This window comes from Astyanax mexicanus, chromosome 18, assembly GCF_023375975.1.
Source record: "Astyanax mexicanus isolate ESR-SI-001 chromosome 18, AstMex3_surface, whole genome shotgun sequence".
NCBI classification, from domain to species: Eukaryota; Metazoa; Chordata; class Actinopteri; order Characiformes; family Acestrorhamphidae; genus Astyanax; species Astyanax mexicanus.
In genome coordinates, this window is record NC_064425.1 from 40,604,666 (window position 1) to 40,628,219 (window position 23,554).

Below are 23,554 nucleotides of genomic sequence, written 5' to 3' on the forward strand. Positions count from 1 at the left end.
AAACTGAAGTGTATTTAAACCAAGCCAACGTACTGTGACAACGAGGAACACAGAATAAAGGTAACTTGCTCTTACAGCCTACAACACTGAGGCCTGGCAATCAACACATATATTATAGTGATATGTCGATCGTTCACCATCGAGCTGTAAGAGCTGTCTCTTTGAAATGAACGACGGGAGATGGCTTACTGTCAGAATTCTTTTTTTTTTTTTTTTGCCGCACGTGATTGGTGTGTTTACACTGAGCAAGAGCGGAATGGAAAGGGGAGTGTGCTGGATAAACGTGGTTTATTAGTTACAGTTATACAGAGTGAATCTCGTTGAGTTATAAAGTGTAATTATCGGTTATATATATATATATATATATATATAAATAGAGAAATATTAACAAGAGGCCAGTGAAAGTTCATCATAAATTCTTACAGTTTTTAGGCATTTCTTTTGCTTAGCAATTCTAAAGGATTTCAAAAGTAAAGTCCATTAAGAGGATATCAAATTTTGTTATTGAAGTCAAGTATTTACAATGGTGAATGTAGTATTTAATCAATAAAATAATTATATTAATAATATACTCTATATCAAGGTCAGATTATAAAAAAAAACAGAATCAACCCCTGAAAGATGAACTCTTTCAATTTTTGCTAAAGTTTGCAAAAGACATCACCTGGATGCTTGGGTTCTTTTTGATTTGCACATTTATTTTTTATTTTGTCGAGTGACACTTTGTTGATGTTGTTTGGTGCTGTTTGTTTCACTGTATACAGTTGCAAATTTACAAATAATATTTAAGATTTATAAATTATAATATGGATTTATAATAATAAATAATAATATAATTTAGAGATTGGACCTGTTTGTTTAGTTGAGATGGGCCTTTGTTTTTGTTTCAATTCATTATTTATTTTTGTATAAATAAAGCCATATAAATAATACATATTTTATATAATGTATGTTTTTACATTAGTAATTCATTTTACACATAATTTGGTAATAAATTAATTGATTTAAGTCTAGAAAGAGCCGGAAATTCCCATCACTAATATATTATAATGCTACATGCCTAGGATTAGGCAGCTTTGGGTAACAGACAACACAGAGATGGTAAGTAATGTACACATGTAGTATACTATATACTAAAAGTTGGTTGAAATTGCTTTTTTTTTTTGCTCAATACGTTTTCAGGTTGAAGTTCTCTGAACTCATTTTATTGAGTTGTACTGTTCTCCTGACTAAAACACTAAATCACTTTTTAACGCACCCATTGTCCATCTTATCAGCTCCACTCATCATACAGGACACTTTGTAGTTCTGTAATTATAGACTGTAGGTCAGGAACCTACAGGATCTTCACAGAGCAGATTTTATTATTATTACTATTATTTGAGTTGTGGATCGTTTATTCTCAGCACTGCAGTGACTGAGATTAGAGTGCAGATTGAACTCAGGTCACTTCATTGTGACCTTCTTAATCACTATGGCACCCCGAACACCAAACAGGACTGTGGCAGGAAGGGGTTAAATTTACTTCACTTTGGCAAAATGTTAAATGAAAAAACGGACCTGCTGAAATGAAAGAATGAGCGAGAATGTTTTCTCAGATGGAGCATGTGTTCTGAATTTGGTCTGATCTGCTGGAGTCTAATTGAAAGTGTGTGTGAGGATCGGTTACAGTGGGTAATGTAAGATAACCTCGGTGTAAACGGCTTTATTACATACCTCGTGGCTGTTTCGCAAGGTCCTGAGGAATGCAGATAGCTCTATAAAAAGCCGGAGTGGAGGAAGTTGCATACCTGCGGCTGAACGGCGCTGAACGGCATGCCAAAACAAACAGCAGATCATCAGGAACTTCATGCCTGTCATTTCTGCTGTGTTTGTTTAAGATAAAGGCCAGATTAGGCTCCGTCTCTCAGCTCTGCTTAACTTGTTTTTCACTTGTTGTTGTAAATGGAGAGGACATTTAGGAATGCTGTAGTAATCATGTGAATCTGTCATAACATTAAAAACACCAACCTAAAATTATGTAAAACCCAAATCAGTAAATCAGGACAAAGGCTTAAAGCAGCACTAGGTAGGATTTCCTTGATTATTGAACTTTTTAAAGAAGTAAAATTTCATCTTGAAACTCACTGCAGCGCTGCATTGAGGTGTAATAGGAGGAATAGCGGTGCTCTTGTGTCTGTGCCGGAGCTCCTCTGAGCTCAAACCAGACTCTGTAAGTTTTCCGAGGCGGCCGCAACCAACCCTCGCGAGAACTGCGACCTGCTTTCCGACCTTTAGTTCTAACAGTTCTACAAGGACTACTGGTTCATTCTTTACAAACTAACATACAGACACTCTGGCAGAAGCTGGAAAGAGACCGAATACGTCTGTGAAAGCCACAAAACGAGAAAGAGAAACTAAAATCGGCCTGAAACATTTATTACACTCTGAAATTGTAGGGGGAGCCCACGAGCACAAAATCTCAATCCTACCTAGTGGAGCTTTAAGTCAAACCATGCGTTTACTCTTACAGACAACCAAAAACAAAAGAAATCTGTAAGGGGCAAATACTTTTTCACACCACTGTAACTTAATATAACTAAACGTGTTCATTAAAAGGGTCTCCACAAGTGTTTGTACATGTGCATACTACATACATCTACTATTAGTGCTGGCCCATTTCATCAGGCCTCTCCTCTTCTTGAATACTTTTGGAATGATCATGACTGTTTTGTTGCCTTCAGGTTCACCCGGACTCTCTGTGGGCTTCCTGTGGTCTGTTATCAGCCGTGTCCTTCACATTCCTCCATGTGTTCCCACGCCTCGCGCTCACAACACGCCTCCGTGGAGCATTCCCATCATGTTTTTGGACACATCTGAGCAGCTCTTATTGTTGTAAAGTGGATATGGAGTCTTCCCCACCCTGACCTCTCTCAGGAGACCCAACTCAAACAAAAAGTGATAGCATGTAGGAGTGATAGACGAGTGCTTTTATTTCTTATTTTTATTCACTGAGCACTGATTGATAGGGGTGGTGTGAAGGACAGGCTTACAGGTGGTTTCAGTGGTGCACTTTGGTGTATCAGTGTAATGTTATTATAATTGATGAGATTGCCAAACAATTACAGTATTACCCATTAGCAATAATGAAACCCAGTCAACAGTCAGTAGCAACGCTTCAAACCAATCAATAGTGAATTGAAGTATTACCAAACAATACCAGTCAGTCCTAAGCAGCAGTAATGACAACCAGTCAGTACTTATACCAGTAGCACCAGTCAGAACAAAGTAGCACTAATTCCAACCAATCAGTAGTGAGTAGCAGTTATGCTAAACACTCCACATCAATTAATAGTAATGCCAAACAATCAGTATTTATCACATTGATGTCACCCAATCACAACTCATTACCAGCATTGTCAGCCAATCAGAACTCAGTAACAATAATGTCAATCAATCGGTCCTAACAATGGCAACTAATCAGTCAGAACTAATAATTACAAGCAATCAGCATTCAGTAACTATAATGCAAACCAATCAGTACTAAGTATAAATAATTCCAAACAATCAATTCTAAGTAGCAATTATGCTAAACATCTGTATTAAGTTACACATTAGTAATAAAGCCAACTAGTCCATACAAAATAGCAGTAATGTTAACCAAACCTTATTAGGTAGCCCCAGAGACAACCAATCAGCACTCAGTAGAAGAATTGGCAACCAAGCAGTACTCTGGTGTAGAAATGCCAGCTAATCAGTGCTCAGTAGCAATAACGACAACCAGTCACTACTTATAGTAGTAGCACCAGTCAGAACAAAGTGGTAGTAATGCCAACCAATCAGTATTAAGTAGCAGTGATGCCAACAATCAGTACTAAGTAGCAGTAATGCTAAACACTCCACATTAAGTAGTAGCAATGCCAACCAATCAGTATTCTTCCCCTTAATGTCATCCAATCACAACTCATTAGCAGTATTGCCAGCCAATCAGAACTCAGTAGCAATAATGCCGATCAGTCAGAACTAATAATGGCAACCAATCAGCATTCAGTAGCTATAATTATAAAACCAGCCAGTGCTTAGTATAAATACTGCCAACCAATCAGTACTAAGTAGCAGTAATGCCAACCAATCAGTACTAAGTAGCAGTAATGCTATGCTAAACATCTGTATTTAGTATATGTAGTAATGCAAATCAATCAGTACTCAGTCACAGTAATGTTATCCAAACTCAACTCATTAGCAGTAAAGTCAACTAGTCAGCACTCAGCAGAAAAATTGACAACCAATCTGCACTCAGAAGTAGTAATGTCAGCCAATCAGAACTCAGTAGCAATAATGCCAACCAGTCAGTACTTATAGCTGTAGCACCATTTACAACAAAGTATTAGTAATGTCAACCAATCAGTAGTGAGTAGCAATAATGCCAGCCAGTCAGTACTATAACAATAGCAACCAATTAGCATTCAGCAGCTACAATGCAGCTATAATGCAGTAATGCTAAACACTCCACATTAAATAGTAGTAATGCCAACCAATCAGAACTCAGTAGCAATAATGCCAATCAGTCAGAACTATAACAATAGCAAACAATTAGCATTCAGCAGCTACAATGCAGCTATAATGCAGTCAAGACTCAGTATAAATACTACGAACCAATCAATACTAAATAGCAGCAATGCTAAACCAATCAGTACAAAGTAGCAGTAATGACAACCGAACTTTACTAAGTAGCCCCACTGACAACCAATCAGAACTCAGTAGAATAATTGGCAACCAATCTGCATTTAGAAGCAGTATAGCTAACCAAGCATTACTTAGAAGTAGTAATGCCAGCCAATAAGAACTAAGTAGCAATAATGCTAATCAGTCAGCACTAATTATGACAACCAATCAGCATTCAAAAAGCAACAAACTGGACCATGGTTTAGTTGATCCCCTCCAAACTTTGGTCCATCCCAAACACATTAGGTGTAAAAGCACCCTAGCTTAGTTAATTTTGCGTTCAGCCCTTTAGCGTTAGCGGGTTATGTAATTGAGGTATATTTAATTGTATTTGATGAGCATTTGTTTTGTTTATACTGCAGGATCTTCAGGACTGTTTAAAGATACTTAATGTGCTGCCAGCTCTGCCCAGAACATCTCAAAACATTTCCTTCATGCTCTGCTGAGAGTTACTGAGTGCAGTGCTGCATTCCTCGCTCTCAGTTTGTTGGGGCTTAAAGTGAAATGTAGCCATAGTGACTGTTAACCATTTCAGAAATGCCTGGCGCCCTGCCTGACACAACACCTCCAGAGTGAGAGAGAATACCGCCAACTGATAAAACCAGACCAGAACCACGGCGGCCCACGACCCTGGACAGATCAGTACCGCTCTCAGCCAATAACACTATCAAACTAAAAACACACTATTCACAACACACACATGCTTATTATCAGTGATGGTATAGTTACTTTGAAAAAGTAATCCGATTACTGATTACTGATTATTCCTTTAAAAAGTAACTTTGTTACTTTATGAATTACTTGATTTTAAAAGTAACTAAGTTACTTTACAAGTTACTTTATTAGTTACTTTCAGCAGCTGCAGACACCACCTCCCGCTGCGGCGCCGCCTTAACATCAAAACTATAACCAGTTTTGCCAATACTACCTTTACTGGAAAATGCATTTTTAACAGCAACAATGTATCTCTAGACATTTAAAGTTGAACTATTTCCTTAAAAAATAAGTTTTTTAATAAAAATAAAAGACCATTTCTCTTGAATTAACTTAACATAAATTATTTTTTTTATAAAAAATAAAATATGGTCTTTCTTGATTTCACTTAACATAAATACTTGTTTTTATAAAAAAGAAAAATAAAGAAAGTCTTTCTTGACCTGAAATATTTAACACTGTAAAACTGAACATTGAACTTGTTGTTTACTGCAAGGCAGCAAGGAGTGGTTTTATAAAACAAAACCGTGTATACGGTCTAGGCCAGGGATCACATATATGCAGACTGCGGTCCGGGTCCGGACCCAGACGTTGTCCAGTGCGGACCCAAACCAGTAAACTACTGAAAAGTATTTAATTTTGACAGCGTTCATTTAAAGCGTCAGAACTTTTCTTGTCTTTACACTTTTCTTGATATACACACTGGAACACAGAACCTTCTCATTATATTTACTTTCTTGCTCCCGCACCAAACAGCTCTGACCAATCAGAGGAGACGATGTGCTCACGTGGTTTATTGGTGCACATTTTGGTGTGTTTAGGTTTATGCCTGTGTGAAACCAAACCAAACAGAGAGAGAAAAGCTCCAAATAAACAAATACATCAACTGATTCAGAACATAGAAACAAACTACAGATGTGAAAACGCTCTTTTATACTCAGCAAATTAAGTTCTAATTAAGAAATCCTTACAACCAAGCTGAGATGTTTATAATAAAGTAAAAAAAGTTTCCTGTATACAATTTATCATGCGTTCTTTATTCCAGCACCACATATTTGCTTTAACTCCAGTATTTTAATTAACACAACTAATATAAATATAATTGCATTTTACATTTCTTGGTACCACTTTAAAATAAGACTACCTTTAAAAAGGGTTTATAAATGGTTTACAATTAGTTCACTAATGGTTACTAATTAGGTTGTAAATGCCTTAAAAATAATTCATAATTAGTTATAACACATACGTAGAAAGGGCAACAATGACCAGTTCTTTGCCAAATAGTGAACCCACAGCCATCTATACTGTTGCCCTTTCTATGTATGTGTTATAACTGATTATTAATGATTTTAAGGCATTTACAACCTAATTATTAACCATTAATAAACTAATTATAAACCACTTATAAACCCTTTATAAAGGTAGTCTTATTTTAAAGTGGTACCCATTTCTTACATTCATTCTTTTTTTACATTTAAATATCCACTATAAAAACATGCATCTTAAGAAGAACAAGTGCGATTAATTGCAATCAATCACAATTTTACAATGAATTACATTCATTAATCGATTGACACCACTAAACAAAACATGAAAGCATGATATATAAAAATATATCTATTTTTGCAACATATTTTAATGTTATCTAATTCAAAGATTAGAACAAAAGGTTACAGTTAGGGTCTTGGGAGAAGGGGTGGGGGTCTGCCATAGCTTTCAAATGATCACAGCATGGATGCTCCATTGGTGGGTACAGGTCACTGGAAGTAGCCCTGGGACTCAGATAGAGGACGGGAGATGTTATGAAAAGCCCACTGCAGAATCCCATCAATGGAGCCCTGCCAGAATCCAGAGAAACCCCACACACACAAATACATGTAAGGAAAGGTTTCTAATAAAGTGGCCAGTGAGTGGAAGCACAAGGTACTGTAGTAGGTGTTTCTAATAAAGTGGCCAGTGAGTGGAAGCACAAGGTACTGTAGTAGGTGTTTCTAATAAAGTGGCCAGTGAGTGGAAGCACAGGGTACTGTAGTAGGTGTTTCTAATAAAGTGGCCAGTGAGTGGAAGCACAAGGTACTGTAGTAGGTGTTTCCAATAAAGTGGCCAGTGAGTGAAAGCACAAGGTACTGTAGTAGGTGTTTCTAATAAAGTGGCCAGTGAGTGGAAGCACAAGGTACTGTAGTAGGTGTTTCTAATAAAGTGGCCAGTGAGTGGAAGAATAGGGTACTGTAGTAGGTGTTTCTAATAAATTGGCCAGTGAGTGGAAGCACAGGGTACTGTAGTAGGTGTTTCTAATAAAGTGGCCAGTGAGTGGAAGCACAAGGTACTGTAGTAGGTGTTTCTAATAAAGTGGCCAGTGAGTGGAAGCACAAGGTACTGTAGTAGGTGTTTCTAATAAAGTGGCCAGTGAGTAAAGAACAAAGTAATACTGGTGTTTCCTATACAGTGCCTAGTTAGTAGAATTAATCTTTTTTTGTTGTTGTTAATATAGTGTGTGTGTGTGTGTGTGTGTGTGTGTACCTACTTCCCCCATAAAGGAGTCCAGCTCCTCCTTGTTGAGGATCTGCTGCTGCTCAGAGTGAGCTGAACCCTGATCTCCAGGACGCTGAGACACCTGAACACACACACACACACACACACACACACACACACACACACACACAGACACACACAGCATCACCCACACAGCATCACCCACACCCACGCACATGTTTCTCCTCTGTTAAATATCATGTACCAGTTTAAAGTGTAAATACTAAATAGTAACAAAAAATAAAAAATGTGGTGTCAATTAAAGTTATTATTTTACAATCCAATCTCCTAAATTTGGTAAAAACACAGTAATTGTATATTAAATGTGCAGTTGGTATCTGGGAAGATGATTAACTTTTCTGGACTAATTTGAACCTAAAATTAACTGGCCAGGGGTGCACAAGCCTATGCATTTGACTGTATGTCCTATGTAGTGTATTTTCTTCGTTTCTCATGTTTCTGTTCATATGATATGTTATTATGTGTGTGTGTGTGTGTGTGTGTGTGTGTGTGTGTGTGTGTGTGTACCTGCATGGTTCTGGATGGTATCTCGCTCTCTGTTGATCCCCAGGTCCTGGAGCAGGTTCTGCATCTTCCCCTACCACTAAAAAACACACACATTTATTCACACTGAACTCATCTAAAGATTATAAGACATAAAAAGTCTTCAAACCATTTTTACACTTTGTGTATATGTTTATATAATTTTTTATATTTTTATATATAATATATAAAGATTTTGTGCTGTAAAACTCAGTGTGCAGTTCTGTCTCGGGCACATATGTAAATGATTACAGGTGTGGTCTGAATAGAGACTGGGGGCTTTATTTTATTCCCTTGGTTGCAATGCTCATTGCTATTTTACACCCCACCAACAGTCTAAGGGGGTTTTCACACCTGTAGTTCATTTCTCTGGTCTGAATCAGTTGATGAGTTTGTTTACTTGGAGCGTTTTCTCTCTTTGTTTGGTTTGGTTTCACACAGACATAAACCTAAACGCACCAAAATGCGCAGCAATAAACCACACATGCAGGCTGTGTCCTCTGATTGGTCAGGGCTGTCTGTCGCGGGAGTAAATATAAATATACGAAAAAAGTAAATATAGCAAGAAGATTCTGTGTTCCATCGCGTATATCTGTGCTTTAACACTGAACGCTGAAAAGCTGCGCTTTCAAACACAGTGTTTAGACGTGCAGCAGCGCAGATGTATACATGTAGTAAACCACGTAGTCACCCGGCTGTGAGCAGTGAACACAGCAGAGACCGCATGTGCATGAACACAGCGTTTGTTCATAGCTGCGGTAATTAGCATTACCTGGCTAATATATCCTATTAAACTGCGCCTTATCAGCAGTTTAGCTCAAATAAATGGACTTTATTTGATATCTGGGTCGGATCGAGACCGAATTACGTTCTCACCACAAGCGAATCGCTCACCTCCTCTAGATGGTCTCTCGGTCTGGTTCTTTTGATCTGCACCCGAGTGTGATTACTGTTTCCACACCTGCTCAATTGAACCGAATTTAAGCTACAAACGGACCAGAGTTCATTTTAACCGGACTAAATAGTGCTGGTGTGAAAACGCTTTAAAACAGTTTAAACAGTTTAAATAGGCACTTGGTGGTCTGGAAATAAGTTCATGTGTTGCTGTGGAGTAACACACTGCCCCAACTGCTGGTTGATGATGATCTGGATAGCCCTAGTATACAACAGTCATCACCCCTGGTAATGATACATGGGACACAAACAGCTCAGTCATATGTTCTGAGCATTCTGTGGCCCTGTGTGTTTTCTCTCATGGCAAGGCTTTTAACTGTTATTTTTCAGCAGGATAATGCTCGCCCACACACAGCAAGGATTTCTAAGGAACCTCAGCACTTCCTTGGCCTATCTGGTCACCTGATTGATTAAAATTGAGCATTTATGGGAGCAGCTGGATCACCACCTTCAGCAACCTGTGAGTGTAGAGCAGGATCTACAGGCCCAGCTGCAACATCGGTGGGTAAATGTGCTGCAGGCCATTCAGAACCTGTAGACCTTAGATCTTATATCCAAGCAAAAAGATCTCAACAGGATTCTATACATTTGTCCCCCAATAAATATATCATTCCACTCTAACATTGTAATCACCTACATATATCACAGTTTTACAGCATGTACACATATACAGCTTCCACCATTCCATGTTGGAAAAGTTGGAGTCTTACTTTGGGAAGTTGCAGTGTGGATGGTAGCTCTGCAGGCACTGAGGGCAGATGAGCAGCTCCCCACGGGTGAGATGGCAGATCCCACAGGGGGTCCTCAGGCCCACCATCTCAGGATCAGCAGTCTAGAAACAGATTTAAAAGATTTTAATCTTATTTTCATACAATGTTGTACTATTTCTGATGTTCTGGAGGTGTAGTACATTAATAAGTAACAGCGGTGTCGCCATGTTTTTCCTTCTAAGTCTATGTTAAGTAAAGCTAAGCTAAGTAAACAAAACTGTATTTCTTAAAAAATAAAAACATTTTCTTTTAAAGTCAAATGAACGCTGGATGTTAATTTACACAGATTTCTCTCCTGAAAACTGTTTATTTGGGTATGTAAAGCTCTACCAATGTTTTACAGTAAGCTTAGACTTCCAGATTTCCACTAAGGTTGGGTGCAGCAGCATTAGAACTCTAAGTAGCTTGTTAAACACGGTAAACATGCAGGATACAGTCCGATGTAATGCTAATACTGCGCCAGCAGTGCTAGCTGGGGTTAGCAGCAGTCTACAGACCGATAATACTAACCTCTGAACTGGGAAAAGCTAGCACTGAGCGCAGTTAGCTGCTAATGCTAATACGGCTCCAGCAGTGCTAGCCAGGGTTAGCAGCAGGCTACAGGCCGATCACACTCACCTCTGAACGGTTAATGCTAATGCTAATGCTGCTCCAGCCTTAATGCTGGAGAACTAAAGTGAAACCTGTGGTACCTTAGATTCTTGTCCATTACTCTTGTTTTAACACATCAACTTGAAGGACTGACTAATATATACCACCCTGTTCCAGGAGCAACTAGAACCACTGGAGCATCAGTGTTGTTTCCTGTTTCTGTCACTGGTTTTATTGTTATGGCTGAACATAGTTAAGAGTTAAGAGTCTTGCACAAGGACACTTGTACTGGTGTATTGTGATGTAATGCCAGACCAGGGGATTAAACCCTAGTGTGTAGGCTGTATTGTAAAAAAATCTCCACGATTGGTGACGGTGTGTTTTTTAGTGGAACACATATTACCTGGAACCCTGCTGGCTGTGTGTTCTTGCTGCTGGTGACTGAAGACAGAGAGGTGGAGGAGAAGAAGGAGAAGTCCATGGTGGAGCCGGAGTTACTCTCCGTCAGAGGAGTGTGAACTGGAGGCTGAGGAACCATTACAGCATGATTATCACTGCTGTTTTATAAATCCAGACCAAGTGAATCATACAGCATGCATACATACCTCAGTGTATATCACAATACCTATATTTAGTGTTTTATACACTGTATTCAGATATTCACTCTTTTGTTTTTGCTTTTTTTGTTATACTTACATTTTTCAGATTATCAAACAAACTTTAACATTAAAAAAAAACAACCTGAGTAAATATAAAAAGCACTTTTTAAATGATGATTTCCTTTATTAATCCTTTGAACTCTAGGCTTTTTTGGTGTGTTTTTCTTCGTTCAGGTCTTATAACGCAGTAATTATTTCATACGGCTGCTCAAAAATATAATCATTTAAAATGTAAAAGGAAGCAGAATTGTTATATTTTCCTGGAACTGGACATGTTTTAGTCAAAATTTTATCAAGCGCCTGTTTTTTTTTTGTTTTTACATATTTTTAAATGTATAGACTTAAAGGTACCACTTTAAAATAAGACTACCTTTATAAAGGGTTTATAAATGGTTTACAATTAGTTAATGAATCGTTACTTATTAGGTTGTAAATGCCTTAAAATCATTAATAATCAGTTATAACACATACGTAGAAAGGGCAACAATGACCTTTTGCTTGTCAAATACTGAACCCACAGCCATCTATATTGTGGCCCTTTCTTCGTATGTGTTATATCTGATTATTAATGTTATTTTTCTGTAAAGAAGAGTGGATTAAAATTCCTCTAAAGAGATGTGAAAGACCTGTTGTCAGTTATCAGTAAAGCTTGATTGCAGTTGTTACAACCAAGAGTGAAACAACCAGGTTATTAGATTTAGGGGCTAAACACCTTTTTACATAGGGCTAGATAGTTTTGGATTTTTTTTTTTTTTCATAATAAATAAAATTATCATTTAAAAAATGGGTTTTATATTTACTATATTTATTTATTTTTGTCTGATATTAAAGTTTGTTTGAAAATAAGACAAATATGAGTATGACATTAAAGCAAAATAATATAAATCCTTTTTCATGCCACTGTAGGTATTGTGATATACACTGAGGTGAAGCCTGTGCAGCTCAGTCATACATCTGCTGAAATGATGACATACAAATTAAATAATGCAGATCTAGAGGAAATAAATAATTGAAAAAATTAGCATTTCCATCTACACATACCTGCAGAGGCGTGTATGTCTTCTCTATCAGTGCTCGGCTCCCATTACAGAGCTTACAGCGCCAGGTACCACTAAAAAGAATCAGAAACAACAGTTTAGTATTGACTGGTAGGACCTCTATGGGTAGCCTAACTTCGAACCACAGGCTTTTAACATTTGCAAAATGTTAGTATTCGTCTAGCTGGGAACGTTAGGAGAGAAATGTTCTAATAACTTTGTGATGCATTAATATGTGACACGTTTTCAAAACATTCCTGGAACATTATTTCTGTAACATTACAGGCTAATTGTCTCACTCCAAACTCAGAGTCTGAGAAGTCTTTGCAGAAGTGTGTGCAGGATACGCACCTGGGGATGGAGGTGAGTGGAGGCACCAGGCAGGTGAGGTGGAAAGCCCGAGGACATCCATCACAGCAAATCAGCTCTCCTCCATCCTTACACACCGCACACTCGTCATCATTACGCTCTACCTGAACACAAAACACACACACACACACACACAGAAACATATATAACATACAGTTTCCATTAAGATTCCCATGGGGTAGAACCCTATCAGGGCTGGACTGGGACAAAAAAATCAGCCCTGGAATTTTTGGTTTAGACCGGCCCCTCATAATTAGCGGAGCACAACCATCTTATAATTTATGTATGTGGGGTCACAGAGAAGCATAATGTATCATCAACATATTAAATACAAGAAGTTTATTGTCAACTCTCTACTGGCTGGTCTTCCACTGCGAGCCACCAAACCACTACAATTAATTCAGAATGCAGCAGCACGACTCGTCTTCCATCTTCCAAAGTTTAGTCATGTGACTCCTTTGCTGCGTTCCCTCCACTGGCTTCCTGTTGCCGCCCGCATCCGATTCAAAACCCTAACGCTGGCCTACAAGGCAAAAAACGGACCAGCTCCTTCATACTTGATGGCACTGATGGTCAAAGCCAGATCTGTACCAACCAAGAGCTCTTAGAGCTTCCAGAACGGCTCGGCTCGAACCTCCATCCGTCAAAACACACAGAAAACAGACATCCAGACTCTTCTCTGTGCTGGAGCACCAAGGTGGTGGAATGATCTTCCACTGGTTGTCAGAACAGCAGAGTCACTCGCGGTCTTCAAACGTCGACTAAAGAAACATTTTTTCAAAGAGTCCCTGAACTAATCCAAAAAAAAAGGTTCCTAGGGTTCTAAACATGATCAAGCTCTGTTTATCTCTTGATCATAGTCTCTACAAACTAGCTTTGGATATTTGAAGTAACATCGAAGCACTGTTGTTGTAAGTCACTCTGGATAAGGGCGTCTGCTAAATACCGTGAATGCAAATGTAAATGTATTGTCTATTATTAACTCCACCATTTTTGTCTGCTCTGTGTAGTTAAATTGATTTTTTATCCTTTTTATTGAAATCGTCTCTAATATGTATTTTCTAAATGCCTCTGCTAAAACAGCTCATTTCTAATTCTTCAGGTTAAAGGTGCTTCCTCCTTTAAACAGCTATAACATGTATTTGTATCAGGCTACAAACAGAATTTTAGTTCAGTGACCAGGGATAAGAAACTGCTTTAAACTACCAACATTACCCAGTGTTGTACTCAATTCTAGATATCATCTACATCCGGCTTCTAGCAAACTAGTTAGCTTAATGGATTTTCCTTTATTATAGCTTACAGTAAGTCCTGCAATCCTAAATTACGCCACTATCACTCGTCTCAGCTACACTGGTAAAACATGTTACAGCGTTTAAAGCTGGTTCTGGTATTTTCTGCGCTGTTGGGTCAGTGAGGGCAGTTAGTTCATTAGTTGGATCAGTTGTGTGTAAATATTCTGCCAGAGTTCGGTGGTGTTGTGCCGAAAAGAGTCCCCTCCCGATCTCTGAACTAATGCGAAATAAAAAGCAGACATGTGCAGACTCACTGTGTGACGTCAGTGTTTTCAGAAAACTAATTTTTCCCCATCCGGGGTAAGAACGTAGCGGACCACGCAGAAAGAGGGAGGGGCCGCTTTCGTCCTATATCCTGATTGGGTTAGTCCACTGTCTATATTGAAGAATGGCCAATAGGCCGCCCCGTCTAAATTGTGGGCCGGTCTCTTAGAAAAAAAGGGAAAGAAAAAAAAATCCAATCGGACAAACGCCAGACGGTACGCCAGATTACCAGTCCAGCCCTGAACCCTATTAATTACGGGTAATATTTGAACACTGTAATTAGAACTGGGATTTGAACCCATGTCTGAGATCTGACCCCTTATTAATCAGGACCAGGATCTAAACCAATTTTTCTGGACTGGGACTTGAACCCAGGAATCAAGCCTCAGATTTGAACCCAGACCTAGATCTAAAGATCTAAAATCGAAAATCAAGACTTGGATTTACACCCAACTTGGATGTGAATTCAGGAATCAGGCCTGAAATCTGAAATCTGAACCAAGAAGTAAGATCTGAGATTTGAACCCAGGAATCACAACTAGGATGTGAATTCAGGAATCAGGCCTGAAATCTGAACATAACCCTGAGATCTGAAATCTGAACCAAGAAGTAAGATCTGAGATTTGAACCCAGGCTTCAGGACTGAAATGTGAACCCAAGCTTGATATTTGAACCCAGGAAACCAGGGAATCAATGGATTAATCTGCCTTATGGCTCTCAAACACTATTTACAAAAAAATATATAAATACATATTGACTCGTATTCTTACATTTAGCACATATTATACTTTTATGCTGTTCTGCTTAATTTAAAATTAACTGTAAAGTAAAATACTGTATAATGGATTATGAACTCATCCTGCTCCACACACATCCACAGCTCTGGTGTTTGGTTCCCCCTTCTGGTGACTCTCACTATGTGCAGTCTGAGCCTTGTGAGAGCCGGCTGTCTCCTCCAGCTTTCCAGAGGAATAAAACTCTCCTCCCACTTTAATGCACTTCTTGGCTCCTCCTGTAAGAGAAAAGCCACTTTAGATTTCCCCTGAGAAAACAGAGACTGCCAGAGTGAATATAACTCAAATCTACACCCCCACAACATTAATATCCCTCTGCAGTAGACCACCTCTCCTGAAGGCTTCAGTCTGAGACTGAGCACAAATTTAGATTTTATCTTCCATGTAAAAAGACTTATAACATAGAGAATTGCATTGATTTTACGTTGGGTTACTTCTTATGCAGAAAACATTATGGGCCCTATCTTACACCCATAGCTCATTGCTTTTTTACACCGTGCATGTATTCTGCAACAGAGCTTGTGAATAAATGTACTTTAATGAGTGTGGTGGTCTGGGTCTGTGGGGTATCTTGGTAATAGGAAACACCACTGCGCCACTGACTGAATACAACCCAGACAACAGTCACTGGTCAGGCGCTCATTTCTATCTTGGCAAAGCACAGATGCACCACACGTACACCACTACTTGTTACACACACAAGTACATGCAGCAGTGCACAAACCCAATTTTAATTTAGAACCATTGCACAAATATTGTCTATAGCCAGAACAACTGTTTGGAATGTCCCAAAGAAGAAAGTCGTCACTGGTGTATTAAGTAATAGTTGTTGAACTGGTAAACCAAGTAAAATCACAACAGATGATTACAGATACATTGTGAATTTCTGTAAAGAAAAGCCCTTAAACAACTGTCAGTGGCATCAGCTATTTGCATTTGCAACTTAAAATTAAGTAATTTAGTATAATTTGTGCTGAATCTTCTGAACTGTGTATCAGATCCAGATGTAAATACCTGGAAATAAAAGCTGAAATGTTGATGATCTTTTGTCTCATATTCCTCTTTTAATGACAAACCCAAACGTATACAGTCTACAGTAGAAATTATAGGGATCTACTTTACCGTTTTAATACTTTTGGAAGGGACTGTATGTACACAGAATTAAGCAATTAATATCATACAAAATGGGTCATCTCCGCCAAGGCAAAAATGGAACTTATCTTTATCCTTAGGTCATCCACTGCCGTTCTGTGTTTGTCTTTGTGAAGACAACCAACGAATCTGTGTGTGGAGTCACTGTGGTCAGTACCTGCTACCAGTGGCCATAACTTTTCTGAACACTGGACTCCAGTACACTATTTAAAAAGGACAATGCTTATCCACATACTGCTGCTATCTACTGTAACTGAAATGCCATTTTACCAAATACTGATTTTGCCTTGAAGACACAGATGCTTTCCCATGTCTAGCTGCTTCCTCAGACCTCTCCCAGATGTAAAATGTGTAGAATGTTTCTGCCCATATCACAATCAGTCTGAATGTTTAGTCATGTGCTGTTCCCGGTAACCTTTACCTTCTTTCTGAATAGCATTAGAATTACACACTTCCTTCTGGGTGCAGCCTTGATCTTACCAGACTCGATCACCTGCTGGATGAGAATCTCCTCCACCTTCCCACAGCCTGCAGGAAGTTCTCCAGCGGTCAGAGTGACGGCCCTTTGGACAGAGGCGGACACAGACTGCACTCCTACATAAACAGACACAACCTTCAGCATAATTTAGCTAGTTAAACCAATTTAGCGAGGCCGATTGTCTTACCCATTCTGCGGATACTCAGCTGTATATCCTTCATCACTAGTAAAGCTACAACACAAGGAGGGTGAAGACTAGCAAGACTCCGCCTCTTTTTGAACTGCTGCTGATGCTGTAGCATTGCCGAGTAGCATCACAGTGCTAACACTCGGAGGAAAGCACAGCGACTTGGTTCTGATACATCAGCTCACAGACGCAGCCTTGTGCTGATCCACATCACCCTAGTAGTGATGAGGGGAAAGAGCGCCATCTACTGTACCCACCCAGAGAGAGCAAGGCCAACTGTGCTCTCTCAGGACTCCGGCAGCTGATGGCAAGCTACCACAAAATACTTTTTTGAAGGTCATCAAAACTGCACAGCCCATGACAGGGGCAGCTTTTCTATGGGACATCTACCACAGCAGGACCGTTCTTTCACAATACTACTTTAGTTTTTATTGCAAACCAACAAAAACAAACAAGCATCAACAAGATAAGGCTTGCTTACCGCTGCTCACCGAAACCTGAGAAAGAGATGCGCTGTCTGTCTTCCTCACCGACTTCCCTTTCCCTCCTAGAACATCACAAGGCTGATCAAATTCATACCTGAAGTTATAAACTCTAATAAGGAGACTGCAGGTCACTGACTGCTGTATGAATTTAGAAATGACTCAAGTTGGGGCATAACGTGTTGCTTTTTAAGATCGCTTATCTGCTTCATGTTGTCAGACAGGTTCTATTTAAGTGATTTCTTGATTCTACACGTCTGGTAGTTATCAGGTCTGGTTGTGGTTAGTAGTTAAAATTGAACTTAGCTTTCCAAAAAGTGTGATTAATCACAGTTATTGCTACAGGGCTATATTGGTTTGGATAGTTTTCTTTCCCTTAATAAATGAAATCATCATTTAAAAAGTACATTTTATATTTACTCAAGTTATATTTGTATGATATTAAAGTTTTTTTTAATAATCTGAAAAATATCAGTATGACAAAAATGTGACAAACAAAGGAATCTGTAAGGGGCAAATTCTTTTTCATGCCCTTGTATGTATGTGATGCAATATAAAAAAGGTGCTGAACTTAACTCAACATGATGCCATCTCTACCAATCAGCATATAGCAGAGATATGTTAAAGGCACTGTGTAATTAGTCAGCATATTATTTTCAGCATATTATAGTTCATCAAAGGTTTTTCTAATGATGTTAAAGGGTTAAATAGGGTTAAATAGGGTTAAGCCAGCTACCTGTGCTGGGCTGCACAGGTGCTCTCTTGGGGCAGTGGTGAGGTCGATGGCTCAGCTGCTTCTCTCCGAGTGCCCTCTTCTTGCTCGGCTGTCCCCGAATCTGCACCTCAAATCTGGGGCTCCTAGCGGCTCTGTTCCCTGTCCTCAGTCCTGCCAGCACACACACACAGGGTTAATCACACTCAGACACTCAGCCTTAAACATTTATTTTAACCCTAAAACTAATAACGTCCCTAAAATAAACCCTAAAGCTAAACCTGAACCCTAAAATTTATGCTGATCTTAAAACAAATATTATTTTAGTATTATACTAAAAGAATTCACTTTACATTATGCTTTTATTAAGCTTTTTATAAAAACTAGCCATAAAACTGATTCTGAACCCTAAAAGTAATGCTAATATAAAGCAAATTTGATTTTAGAATTATGCTAAAAGAAGCCATTTTACTAAAAAATAAGTCTAAACATTACGACTTAAGCTTTTTCTAAAACTGTCCATAAAACTGATTCTGAACCCTAAAAGTGATGCTAAGCCTAAAACTAATCCCTAAGCTTAAGGGTTAATGTTAACTCTTAAACAAATGCTGATCTAAAAACTAAATATAACCATACAACTAAGTTTAACATTCAACATTAACCTAGTTTAATCATGTTAACTTAAAAGTGAAACTCTAAAACTAATGGGGTCTCAAAAGCATACCCTAAAGCTAAATCCTAACTCTAAAAATAATGCTAATTTTACAAGTATTATCCCTAAAAGAAGCTCTTAAAATAAATATGAAGTCTAGAAAAACTAAACCTAAACAATTTGATATAACGCTTTTTCTAAAACTGTACTTAAAAATAAAGTAATGCTAAGCCTTAAAAAAAATATTAAATAACCTAAAAATAACCTAAATATATTGCTTAAAACTAAACATTGACTACAATCCTAAAACTAAATATAACCCCAAAACTATAGCTTAACCCTAAAAATAAACATTAATACGAAGTAAAATAAAGTAATATATTTTTTTCCATAAAACAAGTCTTAAGGGAAAGCATGAATGCTAAAACTAGACCTAAACTCCTTAACTTAAGCCTAGTTCTGGAATATATATATATATATATATTTTGGGGGAGAATCTTCATTCAGAATGTTTTTACATTTAATCTCTGTCTGAGAAAAAGACACAAAAAGAATTGCTAATCTTATATCTAACTTCTAAATGTACATTAAACCTAGCTACTGTATAGGCTACTATATAAGGATACATCACTGCATCACTGTACCTGTGGGTAGATTAGTGAACAGGTTCTGCAGTTTGGGATAGCTCTCCTGGTTGTACTCTTTGGACAGATTGTCCCAGAAAGCCTGAAGAACTTTAATGTTCTGATCCAGAAGCCCGGTCAGGAGAGAGTACACAGCTTTATGGATCCCGTCAGTCTTTATCCTCTCCAGAGTCTCCTAAAAAATACCACATCAGCCATAACAATAAACACAGCATACTTCCCTACTGTGCACTAAAACAGTCTTAACCTATCACAGCAGGGGTGTCCAAACTACGGCCCGCGGGTCATTTGCGGCCCGTTTCCTTTTTTGGAGCGGCCCATGAGGTATTTTAGAAATAGAATGAAAGTTGGCCCGCTGTTAAGCAGGTTTTTATAATGTGAGATTCAAAGTTTGAACGCTAGGTGTCAGAAACCGGCCACAGAGTGTAAAAGCGGAGAGAGTGCGCATTTCTAGCGCAGAAAAACGGGCCAAAGAATCTAAAAGCCGAGAGGGTGTGCAGTTCTAGCGCAGAAAAACGGGCCAAAGAGTCTTAAAGCGGAGAGGGTGCGCAGTTCTAGCGCAGAATAACGGGCCAAAGAGTCTAAAAGCGGAGAGGGTGCGCAGTTCTAGCGCAGAAAAACGGGCCAAAGAGTCTAAAAGCCGAGAGGGTGCGCAGTTCTAGCGCAGAAAAACGGGGCAAAAGAGTCTAAAAGCGGAGAGAGTGCGCATTTGTAGCGCAGAAAAAAGGGGCAAAGAGTCTAAAAGCGGAGAGGGTGCGCATTTGTAGCTCAGAAAAACGGGGCAAAAGAGTCTAAAAGCGGAGAGAGTGCGCATTTGTAGCGCAGAAAAACGGGCCAAAGAGTCTTAAAGCGGAGAGGGTGCGCATTTGTAGCGCAGAAAAAAGGGGCAAAAGAGTCTAAAAACGGAGAGGGTGCGCAGTTCTAGCACAGAAAAAAGGGGCAAAGAGTCTAAAAGCGGAGATGGTGCGCATTTGTAGCGCAGAAAAACGGGGCAAAACAGTCTAAAAGCGGAGAGGGTGCGCATTTGTAGCGCAGAAAAACGGGGCCAAAGAGTCTAAAAGCGGAGAGAGTGCACATTTGTAGCACAGAAAAACGGGCCAAAGAGTCTAAAAGCGGAGAGGGTGCGCATTTGTAGCGCAGAAAAAAGGGGCAAAAGAGTCTAAAAACGGAGAGGGTGCGCAGTTCTAGCGCAGAAAAACGGGCCAAAGAGTCTAAAAGCGGAGAGAGTGCGCATTTGTAGCGCAGAAAAACGGGCCAAAGAGTCTAAAAGCGGAGAGGGTGCGCATTTGTAGCGCAGAAAAACGGGGCAAAAGAGTCTAAAAGCGGAGAGGGTGCGCATTTCTAGCGCAGAAAAACGGGCCAAAGAGTCTAAAAGTGGCCGTAATTAAGGAGTTTTATATAAAGAGACATCATGAAATGAAACATCAATTTGAAAAATCTTAGTTTACACAACACTGTCTAAGATAAAGATAGTTAGTCAAGTAAAATGGTGTGTAAATGAAATAATCAGGAAAAAAAGTATTATTTAAAGTGGTATATTTCATTATTTGTTTTATTATAGAGTCTGTGGCCCGTGACTTCAAATATATTTCTCCTTCTGGCCCCCAACAAAAAAAGTTTGGACACCCCTGTATCACAGCATGGACCTTCAAGAACTGTTCACTCGCTGCCTAATATATATCCAGAGCCATTATAAGGCGTTTGGGGCCCAGAGCATGGCAAGCATGCAGCGCCTCTGTCTTGGTCAAAATTGTATAGTGTTATAATAAATAACATTGGATCAAATGTAGTTCAAACAACAAAGCAAATGGTATAAAACACACCATAAAAATTGCCTGGGCCTATATATACCACCCTGTTACAGGAACCACTGCATCCGAATCATAAGTGCTCACTGCAACTGGCAGTGGTTTTAATGTTATGGCTGAGTGCTGTAAGTAGAATATTCAATAATTTTTTGCAGTACTGTATATATGTGACATTGTGAACGACCTTCTCTAACTGTTGAAGGTGAAAAGCTGTTCAATACTGATCAATACTGATCAACCCTGATCAATACTGATTAAGACTGATCAATACTCTGCACTCTCACCCTGAGGAGCTGGTCAGAGATGATGTCATGGTCTGCCAGCCCATAGAGCAGCGGGAACGCATCATGAACCGCCATGGCGATCTCAGTTCTGCACGCTTTCAGCTGAGAACGCAGCTCAGACTCTCCAAAGGCCTCCACTCTGGACATCCTGGACTGAAGAGAAATACCCGGACACTTTATTAGAAACACCTACCAACATACTTACACCTCCACTTCTGGCCACTTTATTGGAAACACCTTTATCCACTGGTCACTTTCTTTTTTGGAAACGCCTTCATCCTTGTGCTTCCACTCATTGGCCACTTTATTAGAAACACCCACCAGACCTTCTGCTACCATTCACTGGCCACTTTATTAGAAACACCTACCCTACCTTGTGCTACTCACTCACTGACCACTTATAAGAATAAGAATACCTTTATAAAGGGTTTATAAATGGTTTACAATTAGTTTATTAATGGTTAATTAGGTTGTAAATGCCTTAAAAATCATTAATATTCAGTTATACCACATACGTAGAATTGGCAACAATGGCCTGTTGTTTGTCAAATAGTGAACCCACAGCCATCTATATTGTTGCCCTTTCTACATATGCTACTAAACCTAATTAGTAACCATTCATAAACTAATTGTAAACCATTTATAAACCCTTTATAAAGGTAGTCTTATTTTAAAGTGGTACTAGAAACACCTACTTATCTTGTGCTTTCACTCACTGACCACTTTATTAGAAACACCTGCCAACCTTGTGCTTCCACTCACTGGCCACTTTATTAGAAACACCTACATTCTTATAATTACAATTACTGGCCACTTAGAAACACCTACTACAGTGCCTTGTGATTCTACTCACTGGCCACTTTATTAGAAACATCTTCTACAGTACCTTGTGTTTCCATTTACAGGCCACTTTATTAGAAACACCTACATTCTTATAATTCCAATTACTGGCCACTTTATTAGAAACACCTACTAATCTTGTGCTTCCACTCACTGGCCACTTTATTAGAAACACCTACTAATCTTGTGCTTCCACTCACTGGCCACTTTATTAGAAACACCTACTAATCTTGTGCTTCCACTCACTGGCCACTTTATTAGAAACACCTACTAATCTTGTGCTTTCACTCACTGGCCACTTTATTGGAAACACCTGCCGTACCTTGTGCTTCCACACACTGGCCACTTTATTAGAAACATCTACTTATCCTGTGCTTTCACTCATTGGCCACTTTATTAGAAACACCTACTACAATGCCTTGTGCTTCCATTCACTGGCCACTTTATTAGAAACACCTACTAATCTTGTGCTTTCACACACTGGCCACTTTATTAGAAACATCTACTTATCCTGTGCTTTCACTCATTGGCCACTTTATTAGAAACACCTACTACAATGCCTTGTGCTTCCATTCACTGGCCACTTTATTAGAAACACCTACTAATCTTGTGCTTTCACTCATTGGCCACTTTATTAGAAACAACTCCATCCTTCCACTCACTGGCCACAGCTATCTTATATTAGTGAAATACAAAAAACACCTACTCTATTGGCCACTTTATTAGAAACACCTCCTAACCTTGTGCTCTAACTCACTGGCCACATTTTAGAAACACCTGCATCCCTGGCCACTTTAGAAACATTACATTCTTGCATTTACACTTTGTGGCCACTTTATTAGAAACAGAAACAGAAACAAAATCTTGTATTAGTGAAAAAGTGAAATTGTCTTTATTGGAGATAATGTTCTTACCGTGATAGCAGGTGATGAGATGTGATGAGACAGAGGACGAGAGTCTTGCTCTAGACTGCGTTTGCCTTTTATCTGTTTAATCTGATGGATCTGCTGCTCATCTCACCTGTCTGTGTGTGATAGGGTGGAATCTCTGGTGGTCTTTGGCCCTGAGGGGCCGTTGATGTGTGGAGGT

The 23,554-nt window shown here is 39.0% G+C and overlaps 1 protein-coding gene across 1 annotated transcript; it reads right to left on the bottom strand.

Annotated features, from left to right (window-relative positions):
• Positions 1-6,873: 6,873 nt before the first annotated feature.
• aire (autoimmune regulator) lies at positions 6,874-21,772 on the bottom strand. Its single transcript, XM_049466918.1, has 13 exons — positions 21,626-21,772; positions 19,534-19,708; positions 18,262-18,411; positions 17,525-17,635; positions 16,859-16,972; positions 15,305-15,444; positions 12,856-12,977; positions 12,509-12,578; positions 11,212-11,334; positions 10,158-10,279; positions 8,479-8,554; positions 7,943-8,032; positions 6,874-7,256 (listed from the first exon to the last, which is right to left on the bottom strand). Exons 1-13 carry the CDS (start codon positions 21,770-21,772, stop codon positions 7,176-7,178), a joined length of 1,521 nt encoding a protein of 506 aa, XP_049322875.1. The 3' UTR covers positions 6,874-7,175.
• Between the last annotated feature and the right edge of the window lie 1,782 nt (positions 21,773-23,554).